This window comes from Acomys minous, assembly GCF_964271855.1.
Source record: "Acomys minous genome assembly, chromosome: 6".
In the NCBI taxonomy this organism is placed as follows: Eukaryota; Metazoa; Chordata; class Mammalia; order Rodentia; family Muridae; genus Acomys; species Acomys minous.
This window is the reverse complement of record NC_140487.1, coordinates 69,259,520-69,278,612: the sequence shown is the minus strand read 5'-3', so window position 1 is coordinate 69,278,612 and position 19,093 is coordinate 69,259,520. Positions and strand designations below refer to the sequence as shown.

General features: G+C 47.3%; 1 protein-coding gene across 4 annotated transcripts in view; it reads right to left on the bottom strand.

The window, feature by feature from the left end:
* The window catches only part of KIAA1549, a 124,975-nt gene that overhangs the window by 52,501 nt on the left and 53,381 nt on the right, over positions 1-19,093 (bottom strand). For 2 of the 4 annotated variants that reach the window (XM_084787608.1, XM_084787609.1), the window contains exons 2-7: positions 14,643-17,501; positions 10,905-10,993; positions 9,722-9,899; positions 4,198-4,325; positions 1,667-1,850; positions 325-384 (exon numbers count right to left, since the gene is read on the bottom strand). In XM_084787608.1, coding sequence (XP_084643734.1) covers positions 325-384; positions 1,667-1,850; positions 4,198-4,325; positions 9,722-9,899; positions 10,905-10,993; positions 14,643-17,501 — 3,498 coding nt within the window. The remainder of the gene's footprint in view (positions 1-324; positions 385-1,666; positions 1,851-4,197; positions 4,326-9,721; positions 9,900-10,904; positions 10,994-14,642; positions 17,502-19,093) is intronic. The other 2 variants (XM_084787610.1, XM_084787611.1) reach the window with 2 other exon arrangements.

The window sequence follows — 19,093 nt, the reverse complement described above, 5'->3', positions numbered from 1 at the left end:
TTTATTCATCTAGACAACCCTTTCAGAAGATCCTTGCTTTTGAGCTCCGTCCTATCTCAGGTCAGGAGACTGTGGGTTCTACTAGGTAAACTCTGCCCTGGACTAGATGTATGCATTTTTAAAGAAGCTCTTTCTGTGCCGTAACTCAGCGGGACACATGCCCACAGCCCAAATCAAATCCTTTTTCTCAGTCATTCTCTGCCAAGAATACAGAGTACATCCTGTCCTGAATGCATGGAACAGGAGGGGTGCATCACACCTCACACGCCCTCACAGACTTCACAGCGTGCAGTTCTCCAAACAGTTCCTAAGTTGAACACATACCTGTTCGGACCCAAGAGGACTTCAGTAACTGAGATAAGTTGAGCTGTGGGTACTGGAAGGCTGCAAAAAGGAAAGAGTCAGAGAGGAAGAAAAGACTGTAAGAAACATGTTTTCACTGGTCAGGAAGGCTAGTTTCTGGGAGCGTGGGATAAATCATAGCACATTGCTCTTTCTACACTATAGTACCCTAGCACCAAAACACTGCGGGTGTGAAGACGGGCAGGTCTCAGTCCTGAGCATCTTGTCCCTAGGAGAAAAGGGGACAAGAAATGGGCTTCCCCTGCCTCATCACAGACTGCTGTATCACACAGGTCACTGTGACGTCTCCTGTGTCTGCTGTTCTAGAGCAAAGCATTTGCAAGCTGTGTTCTTCAGAACGAAGGACTTTCTCAGCAACGCCTGAGTAAAGGCACGCATGCTCTGGCTTGCTCAGAACTGTCTCTGTGTACTCCTGCTCAGATCACTTATTGTTATGTTAGCTGTATGTACATATATTGTGCAAAAAGCAAAATTGTTGCATATAAATAGCCTACTTTTCTATGTACACATTTTTATGGCTTATTTTTAATCATGTGTGTATATGTGGGTTTGTACACGTATGAGCACAGGCACTCAGAGAGACCGGAAGGGAGTGTCAGAGCACATGGAAAAGGAGTTACAACGTGACTGCTGGGAAATGAACGTGGGTCCTCTGCAAGAACAGGATGTATATTGTGGTTGGTGAGGGTCCAGGAAGGTTCACTCTCCAGCCACCCTCCCCATCCCCAAACCCACCTCCCCAGCCCTCCTGTAGTCCCGTGTCCTGCCCACCTCTGCCCCTAAGCACAGCTGATCCTCATCCCTATAATTTCACATTCTCTAGAACTTTATTCTCAAAGGCAAACAGGTAAGGGAGGCACGGGGCAGAGAAGGGCTCTGGAGCCTGCCCTGGCTGCGCCTGAGGAGTAGGCAAATATGTCTGGTGGAAAAAAGAAGTCCCAGTAATCCTACTGTGTGTGACACTATGAAGGCAGGTACACAGCACTAAACATTCATTTAAACTGGAAAGAGTACAACACTGAATGTGAGTCCTACCATAAACCTATGAACTCTGGGCCACCGTGTCAGTGTGTGCGTCCCTGACTGTGGTCAATGGGCCACTCTCGCAGGCATGCTGCACACGTGAACAAGCAGGAACACAGGAAGAGTCCTCTCTCTGTCCAGATCCAGCTTACTGTGAGCCCAAAAGCACTCTAGGACAACCGGGTCTCTCTTTGAAAGTTCAGAATACTTCAGAGGTCCACCAACAAAACTGCTGGCAGCCCCCTCCCCAGTGCCCCCGAGAGAGCCAGGAAGTACTTACGCTCTGCGATCTGCAGCACCGGGTACCCCAGGTAGAAGCTGAACTCCACTACTGTCAGGTTCCTGAGCAGGTCGCTCACCTCTGACCCATTGAGAAAGCCTTGCACGCCTTTCACAGCAAACATGATATTCACTGGGCCCCTCCGGGGAGCCACCCGAGAAGAACCAATGGTGACATTCACAATCTGAAAGAAGGAAGCCGGAAGAAGCTTCTAGAAACACACGGTACTGAAATTCTGACCATGATATTCATCACGAGTTCCCTGATTCCTGCCCTTCAGAGGGGCTGAAGTGAAGGGATGCTCTGGTTTGGTTTGGTTTCTAAAGATGGTGTCTCACTAATAGGGCCCAGGCTTGGAATTTCTTGCCCCAGCGTGCTGGGATTACAGGTGTGTGTCTCCAAGCCTGACTTGTGAGGAGATAAAATTTTAAAAGGAAAAGGAGCTGATTTTCTAACCGTGTTCTTTTTCAGTGAGACTTTACACACTCTGTTTACTGGAAATGTTTTTTACATTAAGTGATGGGGTGAACGCAGGCATTGACAGAGCCTCCCCACTCCAGCCCCAAACCCCACTGAAATAGCGGACAGCCAAACAAAGGATGATAAACCCACAAGAGCACTGAGAATGCAAGAACACCAGAGGGTCTGTCAAATTTCCAGAAGATGGAGAAAGGACAGAATTGTGCTGAAGTAAGCCAGAACCGAGAGAACCAAGGCTCTAAACACACCCAGGCAGAGGCTAAAACAACCTCCCCCCACCTCCCACCCCCCACACTCCCCACCCCTGCCACACCCTCGGCCCCCTGCAGGGGACCTGGAGAGGCCCCCTGGAGAGAGTGGAGGACCAGACCACAGAAGTAGGTTACAGAGCAGGAATCAGTATGGCTAATTAAGAGGCTGCACAATACTTCTTGCCGGCTCCACACCCAGGCCAATGCAGGCACCATCTCCCAGAACAGCCCAGACACCGCCCTCTAAGGAAACAAGCCCATATCCCAGAGGAGACCAAAGGCCTCTTGTGGGTTAAGACCCCCGGGCAAAGAGGGCAGGAATGAGTAACTCCAGTGCACACAAGACACGACAGGAGTGTGTGCCACGGAAAACGTTCAGCAGGGATCCAGCCCCAAAAGGGGGTCTCCTGTGCTTGACACAAGGAAGGGCCAGTCCACCTATGTCTCTCTAATGACAAGTGACAAGCAGTGCAGTGCTGCAGACAGAACCCTGCCCTCCCCAGCTCCCCAGCTCCCAGCTCCAATGAATTCTCCCATCAGGAGGCAGGGCTGACACCGAAGTAGCCTCCATAGCCAAAGGGGACAGCCAGACCGACAGCCACAATTAACCAAGTTCCCTATGCCTCGCAGCCAACCAACCACGTACTAACCAAGGGCCCCGAGACACAGAAAAATAGCACAAAGCCAAAAATAAAGATGGGCATATACAACTATACAACAACACTTCAGAGGGAAAAAAAGGCATATGTAAGAATGACATAGAAGAAAAGTTTTTTTTTCAATCCTACTAAATGTTCTCAAAGACCCTGGAGGCCACTCTCGCACATCTCAGCGAGAGGCTGTAATGAAAAGGGAGCACAGAACAAGAGGGAGAAACGACTACTCAGAAATTTCAGTATGAATGGACACAGCTAAAAGCGAAATTAGTGACTCAGAGGACAAACCTTCCAAAATCCCTAACAGAGAACGGAAAAATCCATACCATATGAGGGGAAATTAAGAAGCACACACACACACACACACACACACAAAAAGGGAACTCAGAAGTGCCAAAGTCTAGAGTTAGCATACATCTCAGACAGGAAGCAAAGATTGGGTAGGGAGTCATAAAGCACTACCGGTTTGGACAGAATACACGTGAAGCCAGCCTTTTGTTTAGATGGAGAGGCTGTGTCCCGGAAGAGCCCCCGCTGACGCAGGCGGGGCGTCCCTGGCATGAAAACGGAAGTGCTCCAAACTTCCAGAACTTTTGGAGCATCAGGCTGATGTTTTAGATTTTTTGAATCATTTCCTGCTTTCAGGTTGGAGAAACCCAGTGAGTAAAGTCTATGCAGAATATCCCAAAGAGACCCAAAGGCTCTGAAACAATTCCACACCAAGCCTTTCAGATCTAGGACACTCAAACTGTTGGAAAAGGAAAGTGTGCTTAGGTATTATTCATTGACTGTGCAGCTAACATCATTCCTGTATGGAACATTTTTTAATTTCCTGCACATGACCGTCTCTTTTCAACTCAGTGGATCTCACTCCCTGACCTGCACTGTAGACTCCGCGCCTCGCCAAAGGACAGCCCTGGCCCACGAGCGCTGGGGTCACCAACACTGGAGGGCGCGTCTTTCTCTTGTCTTTTTCCCACCAAGACAGGATCTCAGTATGTAGCCTGGGCTGTCCTGAAACTCACTGTGTAGACCAGGTTAACCCTCAAACTCACAGAGATCGGCCCGCCTCTGCCTCCCAAGGGCCGGGATTAACGGCGGCGTGCGCCACCACACGCAGCACTGCAGTCAGTGGGGCGCTCACCTGCACCGTGAGGTTGTACGTCCCTTGGTGTTTCCTCACTTCAAAAAGAGCTGTCATCAGGCCTTTCTCAATGCTCTGGGTAAAGTTGCAGAAGCCAGTGTCCACACTCGGGGGCACAAACTGAAGCACTAGAAAAGAAAGACGGCAACGGAAGCCCGTGAGCGGGAGTGCGGAAGAGGAGGAGCAGTGCTGGCACAAACCCGCTCATCCGCTGCCCAAGACCAAGCACCCCACCGTGGGGCCGCAGTTCTTTTGTTTATCTAATGTGTGCTTTTTTTTTTATGCGTATGGGTGTGTTCTGCTTGCGTGTATGCCTGCACTGCGTGCGTGCTGCCAGCAGAGGGCATCAGATCCTTTGGAAACTAGATGGCTGTGAGCTACTATGCGGGTGCTGGGAACTGAGTCCCAGAGCTCTTAACTGCTGAGTCATCTCTAGGCCCCGTTTTTGGTTTTGTTTTTGTTTTTAAGATAGCCTTGTAAGCCATACTTCTCGTTGTTAGTTAACACAGTGGTAAGTGACAGGAGTCTGTTTTCTTCCTTCTGTAAACTTCCGGTTACAGGGTAACATTTCAGCACATGTACACAATGATGCGTCTGTTGCTCAGAAATGTATTACTTGTGTGACTCATGTTGGCAATAGTCTAAACCATCCCTGCTGGCTACTTTAAAATACGTAGCTGGAGGTGGAGAGGTGGCTGGTTAAGCACTGATCGCTCTTCCAGAGAGCATAGGTTCCCAGGTGAAAACAGCATCCTCCTCTGGCCTCTGGGGGCACTGCACACACCTGGTGCACAGACACATGCAGGCAAGCACTCACAAACTTAAAACAAAATGAAGGGTTTTGTTTTTTAAAACTAAATACACAGCTACTGGTTGTAGGCCACATTTCCCCTACTATGTCACAGAACACAAAGTTCTTCCTCCTATCCACCTGTGTACTGGGGGTCAGGCCTCCTCCTCCTACCTTTCCTCTCCAGACTCTGTCTGGAAATCACTATCGTACACCCTATTTTCCCATCTGCTTCCACAAGTTAAGGGAGAACATGTGGTCTTTGGCTTTTTGTTTCTGCAAGTTTGCTTAGTACCAAGCGCCCCAGTTCCACGCATGCAAACCACAGGATCGTGGCTGAACGATGCTCATCTGTGTTCTCACCATCTGCCGATGAACACACAGGGTGACTGTCTATCTTGTTTATTGTGACCACAGCTGCAAAAACGCACAGGTGATATCTCCTCAACATGTAATGTCGCTGTATTAATATACAGCAATGTGACCACTGGGCCACGCACTAAACTTTCAGCTTTCTCTATAAGGCCTGTATAATCAGTGTTATACGATCGGATGTGAAAGTAAAGCAGTCTGAGCTACATAACAAGACCCTGTTTTCAGAAGAAAAAAAAAAAAAAGCAGAGGCTGGAGAGAGAGCCCAGCAGTTTCTTGCAGAGGACCAGGGTTTGGTTCCCAGAACCCATATCGGGTGGCTCGCAAGAGTCTGTAACTCCAGATCTCGAGGATCTGATGCCCTCTGGCCTCTGTGGAGCACGTAAATTCACTGCGCTCCTGCTACCTAATGACTGTCAATGGCTGATTTGTACAGACCACCCTTTGTACCATGCTTTGTGTATTTGGGGATTCAATCTTGGACCAAAAATTTTCACACACACACACACACACACAGACACACACACACACACACACACACACACACACAGACACACACACACACATACAGAGAGAGAGAGAGAAACAGAAACACACACACACATAGAGCCAGTAGGATGGCTCAGAGGGTAAAAGCACTTGTCACCAACCCTGACGATCTGAGTTTGGTCCTGGGAAACTACGTGGTGGAAGGAGAGAACGAGCAAGTTGTCCTCTAATCTTCATGTGTGTGCTGCGGCTCCCACACATGTATGTGCATACGCTAAGTAAACAAAATGGACATGCAGTCCAAACAAACAAAACACGGCATGTGTGAAGTCATCCTCCTCTGCGTCCCCGTCAGCATCGGCTGTTCTGGGGCAAAAGGTTATCCCATGATGGTTTGATGTACATGTCTCTGACTGGTGGTGCTTGGCATTTTTTCATGTCTTTACTGGGCCATTTGTATATCCTTCTTTGACAGATGTTTACTCTGGACATTCGCCCATTGGGTTTGGGAGGGGCACACGGAGGGGTACACGTGTGTATACACGCGTGTGCATGCCAGAGATCCATGTCAGGGGTCTTCTTCACTTGTTCCACACTTTAGCTAGAATGGCAGTCGGCAAGCCCCAGGGATGATCCAGTATCAGCCTCCCCAGCGCTGGGATTCCGGGAGTTTTCAACTCAGCTTCTACCTTAGCGCTGAGGACCAAACTCAGCTTGCGCGGCAATCCCCTAGGAAACCGTCTCCTCAGCCTGCCTGTTTTAAAACCTGGATTATTAAGGGGTTTGCTGCTCATTTGCTTGAGCTTCCTGCATAGTCTAGAAATGAATGCCTTGTAAATATCCGCTCCCTTCTGTATGCTGTCTCCTCACTCTCCTCATGGTCACTGCTGCTCATGGTACAAAACTGAACCCACTGGTTAACTTTTGTTTTGGGTACCTATAATTTCGTGGTCATATCAAAAAAAAAAAAAAAAAAAAAAAGGAAAGAAAATCTTTGCCCAGACCAATATTCTAAAACCGTTTCTTCAATGTCTCTAGTCAGTTTTACAGGTTAAGATCTTATATTTTGGTCTCTATTTTAAGGGCTGTTTGTTTTTAAGTATAGTGAGAGTTAAAGGTCTAGATTTTTTTTTTTCTCCTCTTTGAAGTTTTCCATGTATGGTTTACTGTAGAGATGGCACTTTCTCCGATACACGTTCTTGTTGTTTCTGCCAAGGAGTGAGTCTGCTGCTACACTTCCTGTTCCGTTCTGTTGGTCTACATGTCTGCTCCTCTGCAACGCCATGACTGTTTGGTTACTGTCACTTTGCAATCTATTTTGAGTTTGGGTATTACAATGCCTCCAGCTTTCTCTTTTGCTCAGGCAAAACCCCCTTCTCTTTGGGGGTTTTGCTTTGCATTGGGTTCCATACAAATTTCAGAAGGCCCTCCCTCTTACGCCTGTGAAAATCTTGTTCGTATTTTCACAGGAACTGCAATGAGCCTACAGATCACTTTGTAGTACGAGTTTTTTTTTTCCCTTCAACTTCTTTTCCAGGTTATCCATCACTTTCTTTTTATTTAGGGTCTACTGTTAGAGTTACTATATTCCCTTAAAGGAATAAAGTTGTCCTGTTTTTTCAACCAACTTGTATCCCTATATTAATATGAATATGCCAACTGGATTCATTGCCTATTGTTTTTATTTATTTGTTTGTTTGTTTGTTTATTGTTTTTCTCTGTGTAGTCCTGGCTGTCCTGGACTCCCTTTGTAGACCAGGCTGGCCTTGAACTCAGAGATCCACCTGCCTCTGCCTCCCAAGTTCCTGGGGCTACTCAACTGCTTCTTCAGGTTACAAGTGATGCTGCCTGGTTGCTTTGTGGAACCTAGGATAAGTCGTATTATTTCAAAGTTTCATATCGTAGAAATGTAGGAAGCCAACTTTGTAACTACATGGACACAGGCAACGTGAAGGTGATTGCCTCAGCTACTTAAGAGGCCAAGACAGAAAAACCTCTCAGCACTAGTTCAAGTCCAGTCAAAAATCTACCCATCAGAAGATGCAACTTGTAAACATTTCAGATATATAGAATATTCATTACAGGTGATTTGTTAAGTACATGTAGGTGACATGACATCTGGCATCACAGTAAAACATTCTTGTGCCTTCAAAAAAGGTTTGCTAATTTTGCTTGAAAACATAAAAATCTTGATTATGTTTAAGCTTATTAATAAACATATGTGTACTTTACGTATTCTACTTTTGTACATGACTGAAAATGTCCAAAATAAAAGGTTAAATAAGATATTAAGCAATTATGGTTAACTTTAGGGAGTGTGGTCATATGGACCGATGTGTTTAATAGTCCTTTTTTAGTACAGGTACAGGCTGGAACACATGAGTGAAATTATATAGTCCTTAGGATTTACTATAAGATAATGTAAAGAAAAGTGGCTGGAAGCAAAGGTAGAAAAAGTTTGACTAAGAATTTAAAATGGGAGGCAGCTTAATCAATAAGGTGTTGAGTCTTTTAAGCGTGAGGACCCAAGATCCATCCTCAGAAGCCGCACTTAAAAAGCCAAGCACACAGCCGGGTGTGGTGGTGGCACAGGCTTTAATCCCAGCATTCAGGGGCAGAGGCAGGCGGATCGCTGTGAGTTCAAGGCCAGCCTGGTCTACAAAGTGAGCCCAGGACATCCAAGACTACACAGAGAAACTCTGTCTCTAAAATCAAAAGAAAAAGAAAAAGAAAAAGAAAAAGAAAAAGAAAAAGAAAAAGAAAGAAGCCAAGCACAAAGGGGAAGCAGGCTATCTGGATGAGACCTGATAGGCTGTGGTCATATGGTGGGGGAGGAGGAGGTCCCCTTCCATCAGAGGTCTAGGGGAACAGGGAAAAGAGAAAGGGTGGGGGGAACGGGAAGATACAAGTGAGGGGATAATAGTCGGGACGTGATCGGAATAAATTATAATAATAAAACAACAGAAACAAAGAAGGCCAAGCACAGTGGTGTTTGCTTGCAATCACAGTGCCAGGGTTGCTGAGTTAGGCAGACAGACGCCAAGTGCTTCCTGTCTAGATAGCCAACTTACTTGGTGACTTCCAGGCCAGTAAGAGATCCTGTCTCAAACACCAAGGTGGTCAGCACCTGAGGAATAGCTCCTAAGGCTGTGCTCTGGCCTCCACGTGCAAGTGCAAGTGCACATGTACGCATGTTGACATTACACACACACAAGAGGAACTAAAAAACTGTTGAGACTGTATAATGGCACACAGGGTGTGCCTCTGACTTTTTTACTATAACTGTAAAGCTGCTGTTGTTGCTGTTAGTTAAGTAACAGGCCCAGGTGCAGCAAACAGCCCACGGATGGAGTCTTGGCTACTCAGAGGCCAAGTCAGACGCTTTGCTGAAAGCCAGAAGCTGACGGGCAGCCTAGACCATTGCAAGATGGTCTCAGTAAGTATACAAATAACTTAAAAAATAATACTCGATTTAATCTTTTGAGATTTTTATTATCAGTATGTGTATGGATGCCTTGTCTGCATGTCTATGCACTACATGTGTGCACAGTGTTCAGTCTTTATATTTATTTGTCATGTGTGTGTGCGTGCACATGCATGTAAAAACAAAAGGGTTCTCTCCTTTCTACCACATGGGTTCCAGGGGTCAAACTCGGGCCTCAGGTCTCAGGTCTGGTGGCCAGGACCTTCCCCTACCCCTACAGAGCCATCTCATTGGCACGTAAGCCCCAATTCTAGAAAAAAAAATTTTTTTAAGAAAAAAAAAAAAAAAATATATATATATATATATATATATATATATTTTTTTTTTTTAAAGAAAATAAAATTCTACGTACAAACCTGACCATCCCCATCCACACTCAGGTGTCTCACCTGTTTGAACTTGAAACCTGGGATCTGGCACGAGGAAAGATGGTTTCACAGACAAGATTAAAGGAGTCTGGTCACGCACAAGCTTGCTGTTGACGAGGACATTAATGACCGATATTGCCGTGTAAACGAAAGGACCAGATGTCACCAGAAAAGTGAAGTCTGTGAACAGCTCGTAAACCTAGAGAAATTAAAAAAAAAAAAATTTAAAAAGACAGTTCGAACTTAAAGCTGTGCTGGATAGAGAGAAAAAAAAGTACAATAACGTATGTATCAGCAGCTTAAATGGAAATAAATGTTTCAAAGATAATCAAGATTTTATTTTACGTATTTCTTTTATGTTATCCCAACAGACACGGCACCAAAGCATAGGAGCAGCAAGAAAGGAGAGCCAATAACATGGGTTGAAAAACGAGCTGTGAAAAATTCTAGATGTCTCCCTGCTTGAGCCACACATAAAGGAGCAGTTGTTCACTGAGCCTCGCTGTTGAAAACAACACAGTGACAGCCACTTAAACAATTTTAAAGTAGAGGAACAGGGGGAAGCTAAGTTTAAGTGCATTTCACTCAGTACAGGGGACATTCCAATGTGTGGTCAGGACCAAAAAAAACTATTAGTGAGATGTCCTACACTCCTCCACTTGGTGCAGGTTTGAGATCTGCGTGCAGTCACACTCACAGCGCATCTTATGAGCTCACGCCAAGCCCACTTCGCGCGCCCCTGGCCAGTACGGCTTGTGGCTCTGCTTGGACAGGGAGCAGGACTAGTTAGAGCGTGGCTTTCTGAGCTCATTTGGGAAAAGAGTACCATCAGCGGGCGGAATATAAACTGTAGAGACCCATCTCGGAAGCACTGAATGTACAGAAAGACACAAACGCCCTCACTCTGAAGCCTAACATAAGTCCTGGTCGTGTATTAAAGTAACTCGAGGTTATCAAAACCGCTATGGTTGCCCCAGACTACACTGCCTCTGGTCTGACAGACTCTATTCCAATTCTACGAAGGCATCTGCCCCCTTCCCCCCCCTCCCCGCCACACAGGGTAAAATGACATGTGAGCAGAGATGCAGAGGAATGAAAGAGAGAGAGAGAAAATTCAAAGTGCAGAGCCCAGGGCTCTTACCACACCCCGTAAGACCCAGAAAGCATGCCAGTTACTCAGACTCCCAGGCTCAGGGTCTCTCACCTTCAGCTCCACCGCACGATTGAAGTGAATTCTCAGTACTTCTTTTATTGATGTGATGATGTACTCCTGCACAGCTCGTCTGGCCAGCACTATAAATGAAAGCCAACCACCAGATGCATTTTAGTGCTGTCATGAGGGCATGAAGGCGTTACTTCAGGAAGCCATGGCTGAGATGAAGCATGATAGCAACTTGTTTGGAAAAATAAGGCCCCAGACTCAGAACAGAGTATAGAGATCTAAGCGTTGTTGTTTTAGTATTGCAGGAAAAGGGGGAAAACTGGGCATTGCGTCAACCCAACGCACTGAGAAAGCTGGGTAGATAAGACCAGAGAGCAACTGTGGCCCCACCCAAGGGACAAGAAGCTTCCAGTTCCCACGTTCCTTCTCAACAAGTAACAGAATGTCTCCAGCTATGCACCCAGTGGCACAGGATGTGGCTTTAAAAGCTCTCAGAAGTAGTATCGTTTAAATTGCCTGAGATGCTTATTCAATGAACTAGTGATACATTCCTCCAGAGGAGGGCAGCTGCACTGAGTGTTCAGAGAGCCATTGGGAGTGCTAACCACTACTGATGGGAGGAAAGCCTCTTCAAAATATCCAAATCGTAACACTGTATATAGGAAATAAAGTCTTTCTCATTCCAAAGTCTAGTTCTTTCTATTTATTTTTCACCTAAATATCCAACTTAAAAAATCTATACTGGGGCTAGAAAGCTGACTCTGTAGTGAGGACCGAGGCTTAATTCCCACCACCCACATCAGGTAGCTCACAACCTCTAACTTCAGAGGCTCTAACATCCTCCCTGACCTCTTGAAACACATGTACACACTTTAAAGATATAAGAATATATTTAAAAATAAATTAAAAACTGTAATTCTGTCCCAGTGAGTATGTTTCCCAGTTAACAGTAATCCTCCCCTCTACCTTATAGCATTCTCCCTCCCCTTCCAGTCTATATGTAAAATTATAATATATCTGATACTATTACTCTTTTTATTTATTTATCATTTATTTTTGTTTGTTTTTCAAGACGAGGCTTCTCTGTGCAGCCTTGGCTGTCCTAGACTTACTTTATAGCCCAGGCTGGCCTCGAACTCACAGAGATCTGCCTGCCTCCACCTTCCCGAGTGCTGGGATTACAGGCATGCGGCACCAAGCCCAGCTGTTATTCTTTTCTAGATTTTACTTAGGTATTTGTGTGTCTATAGATTACACAGATGTGCAGGTGATTGCGCAGAACAAAAGAAGTAAGTCAGACCCTGTGGAGCTAGACTGACAGGCAGCAGTGAGACAGCTGCCATGGGTGCTGGGACTTGAACTCTGGACTTCTGCAAAAGTATGCTCTTTTAACCATCTTTCTAGTCCCACTATTCAAGCTTTCATTATCCTATCTTGATTATTAAAATTTGAGACAGAATCATTCCTCATTCTTTATTCATTATAAAAACAAATACTCTGTTTGATGTTTCTCCAGTAAGTCAGGGTTTGAGACAGGGTTTTCTCTGTGTAACCTTGGCTGTCCTGAACTCATTTTGTAGACCAGGCTGGTCTCAAACTCACAAAGAACCACCTGCCTCTGCCTCCTGAGGACCGGGACGAAAGGCCCAGCAAGTATCACTTCCTTAATTCATGGACTCATTACAATAAATCCATGGCCCCTGTCTACGTAACTACCTGGGCTGGACCCACAACAGCCAACTGGGCGTGGCCTGCTAAACTCTGAGGGGACCACACTATGCCGTGACTGCTAAAAAGAAAAAGGAACCGAGTAGGAAGGTAATGAGGGACCGGGGAGGGAAAGCAAGAAGAGCTAACCTTGGAGAAAGTGAGCTGTAACAGAAAACCAAAATCAGAAGAACTCAGTGAAGGAGGGAGGTACACACTACAGGCAGCGCCGTGCCACTACAGGAACCACTCCGGATAGCTGAGCGCCGCTCGGTGGCCCCCACTGCCTACCACCCTAACTCCCAACCTCCCTGGTTAATCTGAGGAAGACAGGAAACCGCAGCCCTGTGATCCGAGGGCGTAAGTCTGGGAAACAGGAACCACCATCCAGAAACATCTATCATACAAATTGATTTCCAACTATCTGCAGTTTCTCCAAAGCCAAGAGAGGTGTGGAGACCTTCGAAGGCTGGCTGGCTCCCCTCAGTGGAGTCCAAGCAGCTGCCTACAGCCATCCCGGATCAACAACCCCTCAAGTGGCTCGGCTTTATTATTATGGAGTGCCAAAAAAAAAGAAAAATCGCCTCTGGCTTTGTATAGACTCCCTCTCCCTGACAGACAGCTGCCAAGAAGATGCCTGTCCAGAAACAGTGTGACAACCAGCTCCGCTAGTTCCCAAAACTACTGAAGCACAGGCTCACAGGGCTGCTTCATGAACAGCTACACACTCAATAAAGAACACCAGACAACATTAAATATATATAGCATACACACAACTTAAAATCATACCACATGACACCTGGTAGTCACAGAGTCCTGAAATAGCTTCTAATTATCTATAGAAAAATTGTAAAATGTGCACCATCATTAAGTATTCTGAATACCATGATTTCTTACTTAAAAGCTTTCAATAGCTTTTTCAAGCTCCTGTAGACCCAACTGGCTTGAAGCTGATCTGTGACTGTTTCGTAAGAAGAAAAGTATTTAACCTACAGTAAACAAGCAAGTAAATAATCCAAACTGCTTCTACCCACTGTCTAGCCTGCTCTAATCTGCAGATTAAATTTCCTAAGTGTGTTTCAACTTCATTCCCTACCCACTCCCCTTACTCTCTGGTCTGATTTCCAGCCAACAGAGTGTGCATGGCCAGACAACGGCTTTCTTCTCTCCCTTTGGCATGAGACCAAACCTGCACTTGACCACGCGAACTGTGTTTTCACCATTCTTACAGATACCACCAAGAAAACCCTGGGCTGAGGTGTGTCAGCACATGCTGATAGCTCCCAAGGCCACATCCATCCGCGTCAAGCCTGCTGAAGAAAAACCACAGTCCCAAGACCTTATTATCCCTGAGAGGAACCCATCTTTCCCGGCACCAGCTCAGGGAAACTGTGGGCCACCGTAAATAAAGCAGGAGATAGATAGTGTCGCTGAAAGAGACACTGCAGTTTGAGTGCAACCAAGCAAGGCTGCAGACTGGAGAGGGGGCTTTACTGTAATCAGATTCACAGGACATTTGTCCATTCCATCTTTCCCCCCTTGGGATCCAAGTGACACAAGAATACATAAAAGCAAAGGTTAGAAGCGTTAAATTAGTAAGAAAATATGCACCGTCCTGACACAATTGCCCAGCTCAGGCCTTGAAATAAACAAGAACATGTTTTGTTTCAACCATGCCATCCACACACATGCTGGGCAATGAGAGCCTAACAAATAAAATTCCACAGCTCGCTTAAATCTTTCACCTGCCCTTATGGTAATTACTAAATAATATGCAATACGATGTGGTCATTTCCTATGTGCTACGTATTAGATACATTTAAATCTTTATAGTAAGCTAATGGGGCCTAGTATCACTATGGTCCTCCCTTAACACTTGTGAAAACGGATTTAGCGGCTGAGTAATTGGATAGTAAACGTGAGGCTGGCAGAGGAAAAGGACGGCCACCCACAGGTTACGTGACACCAACACCTACTCTCACAACCACGACGGTGTGTCTCTCGTAAGTACTGCACACAAACACCTTAGAGAAGTCCCCTACCTCAGAGAGGTGACTGGAAGCAGGGCCTTACCAGTTGTGATCAAATAGGCATCGGGAACTGTAATATCACACACATATGGCGGCTTGGCTGTGGCCAGGGCTGGCGTACCAACTGTGGCTTCGAGCGTGGAGGTGGTCACAGGACCGAGGGAGGGTTGGGGAGGGGGCACACTGTTCCCCTGAGGGTTCTGACTCATAGGGTCACTGTTCAGAGCAGAGTCCACGGTATCACCAGGGGCAGTGCTGGTGTTGGGCATGCTTGGTTCCGGGGAGGTACTTGGTTCCGGGGAGGTATTGGGTGGCAAATCTGTGGGTGTCAGTGATGAGCCCACGACTGGCTTTGTGGGCAGAGGTGAAGGGCTGACTTCAGAAGCAAGGGAGGAGGAGGCTGAGAGGTACGGAACGGAGATCGACTCTGTACTGGTCATAATGACCCTGGAGGATGTGGTCAAGACAGGTGTGTGATGGTCTGTCACACGCACACTGCCATCAGAAGGTGTCAGAACCAAGAATGGAGATGGCTCAGTTAAAATGGGTGTCAAATGGAAAGCAGCTGGCAGTGACGTGGCGTGCATCTCGGCTGTTGAGATGCCAAGGGTGGGCTCAGAGCTGGAGGACACCAGTGTGCTGACTGTGGATGCATGGGGGATGAGGGAAAAGTCAAAGGCAGAGGTAGTTTCGGAGAAAGCTGAGGTAAGATGCACATCGGGCTCTATCAGTGAAACTCCTGACACTTCGGCAAACTTGAGAGCCTCAGAGGGGGAACTTGAAAGTGGGGGCATTTCGGAGTGACTAGGAAGAAAAGTGACTGTCTTCCAAAGAAGGTCTGAACTTGACCAAGGCTGGGACAGCTCTAGACTCGTGGAATGAAGAACAGAGAGCTGAGGTGATTGCAAATCGATAGAGCTGAACAATGAAAATGTCTCAGCCATGGTGGGAGAAGGTTGAGAAAAGAAAGTTGATGGATCGCTTGACATCAAAGATGGAAAAGCAAGATCATCTGACCGTGGAGGGGCCGGAGCGCTGAAGTCCAGGGGCGAAGCGGAGTAAAAGCTGGGTGTGAAACTCGAAAGACTTGTAGACTCGAGCTCCAGAAAGCTGGTAGGTTCTTGGTCAGAGAAAACTTTAGACTCTACTGAGGGGACCAAACTGAGAGAGGTTTCGAGAAGGCTTGGGTTTCCAGCTGGAAGGAGGGATGGCGTATTTTGATTTGCAGTCAAGGGGAAAGATGAGCCAAAATGGGCGCTGGGAATGACCGAGGACAGTAGATGGGTCACACTGGATGGCATCACTAGATTGTTGGTGACAGAGAAGCCAAAAGTGGAATCGAGTGAGCTTGGTGTGGAGAGGAGGCCATGGGAAGGGTCCACCTGGGTAGGGTCCACCTGGGTAGGGTCCACCTGGGTAGGGTTCACCTGCGAAGGGTCCACCTGGGTAGGGTTCACCTGCGAAGGGTCCACCTGCGTAGGGTCCACCTGCATAGGGTCCACCTGGGTAGGGTCCACCTGGGTAGGGTCCACCTGGGTAGGGTCTACCTGCGTGGTGGTAATGCTGCTCATATCTCCCTCAGGTGACACATGCATGCTGGCTTTCCACAGCCCCACAGACCCAGAAGGCAGGGAAACCACAGGTCGGGAAGGGAAAAGTGTATTAAGTTCGTGAAGATCTTCGAGTTCAGAGAAGTCTATACCCACGCTGCTCAATGGAGAGGGACGGCTTGCTTCTACCGAGGCCACAGACAGAGTCTCAAGCCTGTCCCCTGATTCCGTATCCCCCTCTGTGAGGCTCCTGGCCACAACTTGCCGAGATGATGAGACGGGTCTCAGAGAAGCCTCGGGGCTCAGGACGTAAGGATAGTCAGTAAAACTGGGGACTGTGGAGCTGTGCGGCGACTCGAAGGATTCCATGGCCTCTCTGGAGAGAAAGGGGCTATCTGAAACTCCGGGTGATTGGGCAGCGAAAGACACAGATGGAAGTGGAGTTGAAAATAAAGCAGAAGGTAGGCTACTAAAAACAGGGTCTGTAGGTGACGTGGTCACACTGGTGTGTGTTCTTGGAGAGGTGGCATCTTCTAGACGTTCACTCCAGGCAATGGTCTCATTAGGGTATCTGTCTGTGCTTGTGGCCAGGACACCCATTGGAGGCTGGGAGACCTCCCACAGGGGAACAGATGGCTGCTGAGTCATGCCAGTGCCTAACAGCTGAGACACTGAAATCCAGGAGCTGAAAGGGAGGTTTTCTGCGCCCTCTGTCACAGGAGCTACTATCTCTGGCAAAGCGTTGCTTGACAAGTGGCTGGGAATTTCTGTAGGATGAAGCACCAAACTCCTACTAGGAGTTGGAATGATGCCCTCAGATGTGAGAAAAGCTGACCAGGAAGTGCTGGGATAACCGGACGACTCAGCACGCACAGTTGCCTGTTGCACTGTGTTCTGACATCCAGACAGCACTTCATCCAGCAAAGAAATCGTGGGTAGTGAGGGAGTCATCCCAGGCCCTGACATTTCCTGGGGTGGTGGCTCTGGGGGCCTCAATGTGACATACTGCGTTGGGGAGACCACCCGTGAAGAGACCCAGGGAGCTTCTGGCAAAAAGTTATCCATCTCCTCATCAGCAATGGCTACCTCATTACTCGTCACGGATCCATAATTTGCCTCAAAGATGCTGGGCTCTGCTATACTTTGAGTCTGTTGTCTGTGGTTTAAAAAGGCTATATCAAAAGTAGGGGCAGATGGAGGGGACGGGACAGAGGCAGAGATGCTTGGCTGGGTCCCTGGAACAGTCTCTGGTAAGACCACATGTGCAGCACTGTGCGTGATGCTCCTCTCTGGCAGAAAGTCCACGGAGGAGGAGCGTGGAGAAGGGCTGCGCTGCCCCAGGTGGAGTTCATCTAGGGAGAAAAGCAAAGGTGAGTTAGCTGCCATGCAGACAGTAAGAGCGTTAACACTTCACCTCAGATGTAAAAATCCACTCATTAAAAAAAAAAAGACCCATTCACTAAGGCTGGAGAGATAGCTCTACAGTTAAGAGCACTGGCTGCTCCTGCAGAAGACCTGAGTTCAGTTCCCAGCACCCATGTGGTGACTCACAACCCTCTGAAACTCCAGTTCCAGGGGAGCTAGGGCGGTAGATACGGATAGGCACAGGCCTGAATGTGCAAGCAGGCGCGCGCGCGCGCGCGCGCGCACACACACACACACACACACACACACGCCTTAGGTCATACAGTCACAGCCACAGAGCCATTTGTCCCAAATGTGTGTGAAATGGTGCAGATAATCTTTAAATCATCTATTTTATGAGTGGCATACGCACACACTAGGAGGAAGGCGTGAAAATGAAAGTACATCAAGGTAGTGTAGCCAAAATCCGAAGATTGCCTGCCAATCGTCAGGAGCTCGGAGGGGAGGGACCAGCATGGAGCCGAGTGTCCTTCACAGTTCCCAGAGGCAATCAACAGGGCTGATATTGGACCTGGGATTTCTATGTTCCAGAAAGGAAACGGATCATTTCTATTGTTTAAGCACCAAAGGAACATGGCTGGTAAAATGTCTCCCCAGGGTCGGAACCTGCATCCTGTCTGTAGTCCTACTTTAAAGACAAGGTCTGTCCTCAGGATAGGCAAAGTGTCTTGTGCGTGTTGTCCCTGCTACCAGGGAGGCTGTGGCAAGAGGATTACTTGAGCTAATCAGTTTGAAAGCAGGTTAGCAATATAGTGAGACGAGCTCTCTGAAGGAAAACACACCAAAAATGTCTCAAGCAGTGAGGTTGGGGGGGGGGGGCGTTGGAGAGATGGCTCAGCAGTTTAAGAGTACTGGCTGTTCTTCCAGAGGACCTGGGTTCAATTCCCAGCACCCACATGGCAGCTCACAACTCTCTGTAGCTCTGTTTCCAGGGGGATCGGGCACCCTCACAAACATACATGTAGGCAACCCACCAATGTGCATAAAATAAATTTTTTAAAAAATCTTTAAAAAAAAAAAAAAGGTGAGGTTGAGTCAGAGATGGCTCAGCAGATAAAGGTGCTTGCCTTGAAAGCCTGGCACTCTAAATTTGATCCTTAGGGCACACATAAAGCATAAAGGTGGAAGGAAAGACTCAATTCCACAAAGTTGTCCCTCTGGCTGCCACACATGTGCTGTAAAACAGGCATCCACACATGCATCATACACACACACACACAGAATAATAATATTAATAATATCTTTTAAAGAAATCTCTCTTAAAAGTAGATGGTGAGCTGGGTGTGGTGGCGCACACCTTTAATCCCAGCACTCGGGAGGCAGAGGCAGAGGCAGGCGGATCACTGTGAGTTCGAGGCTAGCCTGGACTACAAAGTGAGTCCAGGATAGCTAAGACTAACACAGAGAAACCCTGTCTTGAAAAAACAAACAAACAGAAAGTAGATGGCTTCTGAGGAACACCACCAAAGACTGTCCTCGGGTCTCCACAGACACATATGGACTCCTGCACACACACCTG